The sequence below is a fragment of the Phalaenopsis equestris genome, unplaced genomic scaffold (genome assembly GCF_001263595.1).
Source record: "Phalaenopsis equestris unplaced genomic scaffold, ASM126359v1 Scaffold000761, whole genome shotgun sequence".
In the NCBI taxonomy this organism is placed as follows: domain Eukaryota; kingdom Viridiplantae; phylum Streptophyta; class Magnoliopsida; order Asparagales; family Orchidaceae; genus Phalaenopsis; species Phalaenopsis equestris.
In genome coordinates, this window is record NW_018165201.1 from 4744747 (window position 1) to 4752058 (window position 7312).

Below are 7312 nucleotides of genomic sequence, written 5' to 3' on the forward strand. Positions count from 1 at the left end.
GGCTGTATACGAGATTTGATTCTGATTGCCTTTATTTAGTATCTTGTTACTATCGAATCTCTATATTCTTAGATAGATAAAGCTTTATTCTTAGTCATAATGCCACTTTAGTTGGTGATTCTTATTCAGTTTTTGCTCAGGGAATCAGCTTGCTTGCTGGCATTTGTTGCTGCTAGGATAAATTAGTTGATTTTGACTTGGTTCTTGGCTGCTCTCTAAATTTGAAAATAATTTTAATTTTACTTCGAGTCGTTTGCATATAATTTGAGTTTGATTTGAAATACAAATTGCAATGCATCATATTATTCTTAGAAAGTATAAGATTGATAATACATGACTTAGCTGATTTCACAAATGAATTCATTTCCTAGCCTCCCAACACTACAACAAATTCCCAACCCAGCCTACAATACATGAATGCTAATAGATTACAGCCTGATTTCCGCTATCTCTCGACAATTGTTATGAGATATGGAGAGACCTGAAAAACTGTCTGAATAGATCAGAAGTAATTCAACTAAAAAATAAATTACACAGCGTGTCCATGAAAAATCAAATTATGATGCAATACCTCACCAAAATTAAATCACTTGTAGATAACATATTTGCGACATGATCGTCCATAGACATAAAATATTACCCTATATACTCCCAAAGGTCTCCCTCCAACATATCATGCATTCAAAATTGAAGTCAGGATGACTCTTACTCCCATTAGCCTTGAAAACCATAACTCTTCTCTATAGTGAAGAGATTAATAAATTCAATGACAACCTAACCAAAAATAAGTTGTGGTTGCTTGTCCATTCTGATGTTCGGTGGTTTTCTCTAAACCTCTCCAATTAGAGCTATAAATTTTATGTCATTTTGATTGATGATGCAACCAAATAGCATTCGTGTTCCACATGGCATATAAATATGTAGTTCTAACGTATTTCATAATTCAAATAGTAGGTTGAACACTAATATAAAGCTCAAATTAAATTTATACAATCTAATAGGGGTGGGGAATACAAAAATCATCAATTAACCAAATCATCAACAACCCATGGCATTATAGACCATTTTGCTACGCATCTGAACAGAATGGCCTAGCGGAAAACAAGTCTGTTTGAGAAACAATAAGAACTCTATTTGCTGACTCCAACCTACCACCAAACATTTGGTCAGATATAATACTAATTATTGCCTATTTAATCAACTGCATGCCTCCCCAACTATAGCGAACCACTCTTCATATCATATTTTAGGGTGAGTTCAAATTACAACACATGTGAAATTAAAATGAAATTGTAAAATGCTCAAGACTCTAGTAAATGTTTATTGAAATATTATGAGTCACTTTTAAAATTCCTAAATTTCATCCAAAGTGTCATCAAAACTGAATTTTTATATAAGCTTTGAAATTTTTGCTGAAATTAAAATTATCAACCAACTTTGAATCCATTGCAAGGAAAAATAATAATAAAAAAAAACTATCCAAAAGTAAATAATGATTTTGAGGATGCTTGTAACATTTGAAATCAATATTGCTGAGAGTAGCTGGCCCGGCAAAACGACAAATGATGTGAAGCCCAATTTAAAAATGATTTAAAGCCCAACCCATGAGTTTCGGCTGATTATACGGATCGGCTGGATAACCACGCGTCCATCACGTGGCGATCTAAATCCGGTCCAACAAGAAAATGCGACAGATAGTTTTCGTGGGACCCACACCCTATCCTTATCCCCTGTCATAACGTCCTCTTACACTCACCGTCCGGTTACAGTCTCCTCCTAAAATTTACTCAAAAATTATTTTTTAATTTTACATATCAATCATCTAAAACATTAAATAATCAAATTTAAATATAACATTTTTATCTTTCTTTTTATTATAATAACCCTTCTAAATTTACTCAAAAAATAGTTTTTTAATTTTTGAGTGATTAAAATCTTATATTTAATTTTTGGATAAATGATATAAAAAAATTAACAATAAAAAAATAATAATAATAAATAAATAAATAAAGCTCTCTCTCACGTGGAGGTAAGATCACCTAAGATCAATCTAAACCATTCCTCCATATCTCTATTCACTATAAATACACACCGATTCATCCCTCCTCTAAACAGAGCATTAAAAAAATAAAAAAACAGAGAAAGCGGAAGAAGAAGAATAGATTAAAAAAGAAAAAAAAATGGTTCTTTTGGAGAAGCTATGGGACGATGTGCTCGCTGGACCTCAACCTGAAAGAGGCCTCAGCAAGCTCCGTGGAAAGACCTCAGCCAACCCTCTCCTCATCAACCATGGCAAGCTGTACCAACGATCGATGTCGATGCCAGAGACACCGGTGACGCCGGCGTCTCCGCTGTCTGCTGCTGCGGCGGAGCCGGCGAAGAAGGCCAACGTGTGGCGGAGCGTGTTCCACCCGGGGAGCAATATTAACGCCAAGACGATTGGTGCTGATCTCTTCGATAGGCCTCAGCCAAATACCCCCACTGTTTATGACTGGTATTTTTGTAAATTTTTTTCTTCATTTAGTTAACATAATGGCCTTTTATGTTTCAAATATAATATAAGATTTTTTTTTAATAGATTGTTATGATGAATTTATAAAATTTTAATATAATTAATACAAAATAAAGAATAAATGGAAGAGAAAAGGAAATTATATATATATATATATATATATATATATATATATTGAGAGGAGGTGGGGCTTGATTAGAACCACCCTGATAATTACTTACATATCTTTCAAAATTTAAACCAGATTTAAAATAATATTACTATTATTTTTTAAAATTAAAATATTTTTTTTATGAATAAATTTTGATTTGAGCATTAAATGTTATGTAAATAAAAATTAAAGTTGATATTTTAGATATGTGAATCTATTCAGGACTCTTAACGTAGAGAATCATTCAGAGTCAAATGAAATCACAAAACCGAGAATATTCAAGTGTTATTGATGTGTTATTTTGTTATCACAACAACAAGAATATTTTCAGAATACAATAACACATGTATAACATATAATAATATATGAATAATACGTAATATCACGGGGAATATTCCGCCAGATTGATTTTTATTTTTTTCTGTCAACGCCAAGTGACTTGTTTGAATTCCGAATGGTTCTCTACGTTAGGAGTCCTAACATAATATGTGCTCCATGTATATAAACCTTTACGAAGGATGCTTTTTAGGGGTATGAATGTAATTAATATTTTTTAAATATTTATTTTGTAGGATGTACAGTGACGAGACAAGGAGCAAGCACCGTTGAAGGAGAAAATATTACATTAGGACTCCTAACGCAGTTTGTGTTCGGAGTCTATAGGCGGGCGTCATGTATCAAGTGGGTTTCATCGTAATACACCGGACTTCAAATATATTAAGAGTTATGATATAATATTTTTTTCGGGTTGAAGACTAGGCTGCCATTATATATAAATAATAATGATGAAAACTGTAATAATATAAGTATATTTTTACTAAGCATATACCTCGTCCTTTTGGGAGGTTTGTGGCCGTGATGCTTGTTGGCATCTTGTGCCTTGGGTGATGTTGTAAATACCTTTTGTTCTTGTGTAATAGTAGGAATTAATTAGTCGGTTTTATGCAAGCTTTACGCAATTATGCTTTTGTAATGGATTTTTTTTTTTTTACAGAAATATCCTGAAATCATTCTTTATGGCCCTTAAAATAAATATACTTCTGGACTTCAATTAAAATTTGATGCTGCGTTAAATATATAAAATATTATTGTATTATAAAAAATGGAGATGTACTAAGTAAAAAAAAAATATATCCAAATAAACAATCCGATGTGAAAATCATAGTGTAAAATATATTTATATCCGAGAAAATTTCAATTACAATCATGTTGTACACGATAATCAATACGAGTTTTTCGACTCGGTCATGGTGTAAAACATGATTGTATTTAAGAGTTTTGTGATTTAATTAATTTATTTTTGATTAAAAATTAAGATATTAGTTTTTTTCTTTGTTTTAAAAAAAAATTAATCTTTTTATTGGATTTTATAATAATTTTTAATGTCTTAGGTTAATTTATATAATTATTTACTTGAATAAATTATGTATTTTTTTTTATATCAAAATTAATTTAGACCAAAGCCCTAAAAACACCTAAATAATTTATATAATTATTTACTTTACTTTTATGTGTATGCATGTAATAAGATTAAATTTAGTTTAAAGTTACAAAAAATATACATGTTAAGTAGTAGAGCCTCATATAAACTAGTATAATTTTGTTACATATAGATGGGCCATACGTACATACATACATACATACATACATTTATTATGATAAAAAAATATGAAGTGTGATGTATAAATTTTTGGGTTTCCATTGTTCTTATAGCAAAAAGTATCTTCTAATCAAATATGTTATAGGCTTTGTGCACTACTTTAATATATAGTATATATAGAGTTATTCTTATCTTTAAAAATAGCATTACAACCACCGTATCTTTTATTGTATAAAAATTTATTATTGTACCATGTTCTATAATTTATGTGTTTACCTTTAATGTAACTTTCCTATAAAAGATGGACCACCACTTATAAGTAAGTAATTAGAAATCAGGACATTACACATTAACTTATCGTCTCAAGCTTTCTTCGCTCCGGTAATAAAAAATCTTAAGATTTTACTTGTCTTTTTCTCTCTCAAACTCTTGAGTTTTGCAGCTAATCTTGCAAGCAAGATGCGATTTGATAGTCATGTACAATGTCATATTTTAAAGCTTTAGGTGGATTGAACCGAGTCGAATACCCTTTGTTCATGCTTCTATTTCTCTTTTTTACGGAGTTCAAGTTGTGTACTAATTTACATCAAGTTTTAAAATTTGTTCAAGTTTATTTACTAAGTTTTTTTTAGCCTATCAAACTATATCTAATGTTACAATAGCTTTGAAATTGTCTTCTTTTGTATGAACCATAATTTTATTAGTAAAAACAAAGATTGCAAAAGGGCTGAGTTCCTTAATGGCAAAAGAAGAGATCATACATATCTCTGGAAGGAGAATCAATCTAATGTTGATATATATAATTTGGCTAATATTATCTTTTATAACATGAATAACCAATAGGCCATGAATGTCTTGGTTATTATTTTCACCATATATAGAATCTTTTTTTTTTCTTAACTTTTTGATTGATGCTGCAATGATAAACTTAATATGTGAAGATCTTCAATTCTTTTGATGCCATATAATGCATAAAGATTATATTTTTCAGCATTCAAGCGCTTATAAAATGGCAGACAGAGGAAAAAATAAGGAAATTTCTGGTTATGATCCTGATGACGAAGGTTGTTACGATGATCAGTATGCAGTTCCGATTCCCTCTCCCATTTCTCCTGTCTCAAAAAAGAGATCCCATCAAGAAATTGAAGGTTGTGACGACTCAGCGATGGATCCTATGGGAAAGAGACCCGCCATGGTGTCAAAAGAGGAGGCATATTATAGGGATGCGTTGAAGAAACTCGAAGTCTACTGCACTAGTTGGGAGATCAACATGATTGTAAATATTTGTCCGGAGACTTGCGAGGAGGCTTATGCGAAGATACCATCGTTGAGGGAGAAAGCATTCTTGATTGAAGACCTTCTTGCTCATGTTCTTGCCACTCTTGCAAAACTCAGGAGTTAGGTATTAGGTGATGCTGTTGTTGTGCATGCATGTTGCTTTGCCAAACCAAACTATCAGCTCTTATATATGACTGCACTGATCTCGAAGCAATCTAATAGCCTGCAACCTCATTTCAGTCGGCCGACCAAGCTCTCTCACTTGACTACCTCACTTAACCTAAACCCCCTTACTTCAGTTAGCTGACAAACATGGGCATGAAAGTTTGCATTGATCTCGAGCCGATCCGACCGTCGAAATAAAAAAGACTAAAATGTCATCTGCTTCTCTTTTCAAAGCATAGCTAAATATGTAATTTTTGTACATTTTATCCCTCCTATCTTCTATAAATATGAGGGCTTCATGATGGAAAAATGAGGACCTTACTAGGGGAACTTCTAATTTTATGGAATAAAATGGGTCAACCAGCCTGTGAACACTATATTTCCCCCCGATCATTAAATGTCCTCCTCATCTCTCTCATTTAACCCCTTATCTCGATTACCTCTCCTTGGTCCAACACTCCATTAATTGGGCACGATCTACTAGACATATTTGAATCCAACAGTTTGAATTATGAATTGTCCGCGGACCACAACTCTAGGAATAGAGCGTATGTCAGGAGAGAGAAAAGAATGAACAGTAATAAGTGTCATTCGTGTGGACCTTTCTAGCCCCTTAAGGCTAATTTCAATATCTCTTGTTCATGAAATGATCTCCTTGTTTATTAGAGAGATAATATAATATGATGATGTTATATTTTTGTCCTTGCTTTAATGAGGGCTATACAAGCTATTCTAAGTATTTTACAGGTATGACCCTATTACTCGACTGCTCTCTGACTCGGTCAACTGAGTTTTGCTTCTGAATGACAGGATCAGTTCGACCGACTAGTCTTGTTCGGCTAATCTAGTCTAGTTATTGACCCTTGATAGTGATTGCGGGAGCTTTAAGACATCCCATGCATGATTGGAGATGCCGAGAGATTTAGTCTTCCCTGGTCGGCTTCTTTGTGGCAGTTGACTGAAATTCTTCTTTGGCTCACTCCTGCTGAACGGTTCAAATTTGAGTCATTCGATCGTCGTTCTTGGCTTGATCGACTTTGGCTCAAATTGCTGCACTCGGTCGGCTTTAGCCTTGGTGACTTTGGCTCATACAATTGCACTCGGTCGAATAAGTAGGCCTCATGGTCTTCTATCAGTGGGCATTTTTCATCGTTTTATTCTTATTTGAATCTCCCTTTGCAGTTAATTTGTTCAACAATGATTAAACATGACTAGGTAGCACTGACTCAAACAAAACAATCAATAGACTCAAAATTGTTCTAGAGATGAATGAATGCATGTATATATAATAATAATTTATTATTTTGTCATTCTTTCTCTTAACAATGAAGGATGGCTCTTAGAAGCTTGATGCATGTAGGCCCCACTATTGGTGATGTTAAAAAATCTTTAATTTGTATATATGGGCACGTATACGACTCGCTAAATAGCTCGTATTCAATTTATTTGTTAAACAAACATGCTCAATTTATAAAACAGCACATTTTGAATCATTTCTTGTTTTTATAGCGGACACTATCTATTCATATAACCTTTTAATCTTTGTAAATGGTTATATATATAAACTATATTCCGCTATAAAAATTGTTATATGATAATATATATA

At 32.5% G+C, this 7312-nt stretch overlaps 1 protein-coding gene across 1 annotated transcript; it reads left to right on the forward strand.

Moving 5' to 3' along the window:
- Positions 1-2097: 2097 nt before the first annotated feature.
- Positions 2098-3617, forward strand: LOC110030932 (auxin-repressed 12.5 kDa protein-like). The gene is made up of 2 exons (XM_020733928.1): positions 2098-2494; positions 3236-3617. Exons 1-2 carry the CDS (start codon positions 2181-2183, stop codon positions 3270-3272), a joined length of 351 nt encoding a protein of 116 aa, XP_020589587.1. The 5' UTR covers positions 2098-2180; the 3' UTR covers positions 3273-3617.
- The last annotated feature ends 3695 nt before the right edge of the window (positions 3618-7312 follow it).

What these genes read in the sequence shown, in the direction of transcription:
- LOC110030932 (XM_020733928.1), top strand. Translation starts at nt 2,181, where the DNA reads ATGGTTCTTTTGGAGAAGCTATGGGACGATGTGCTCGCTGGACCTCAA. An exon ending in ACCCCCACTGTTTATGACTG is followed by an intron (nt 2,495 to 3,235) that starts GTATTTTTGTAA and finishes TTTATTTTGTAG; the next exon opens with GATGTACAGTGACGAGACAA.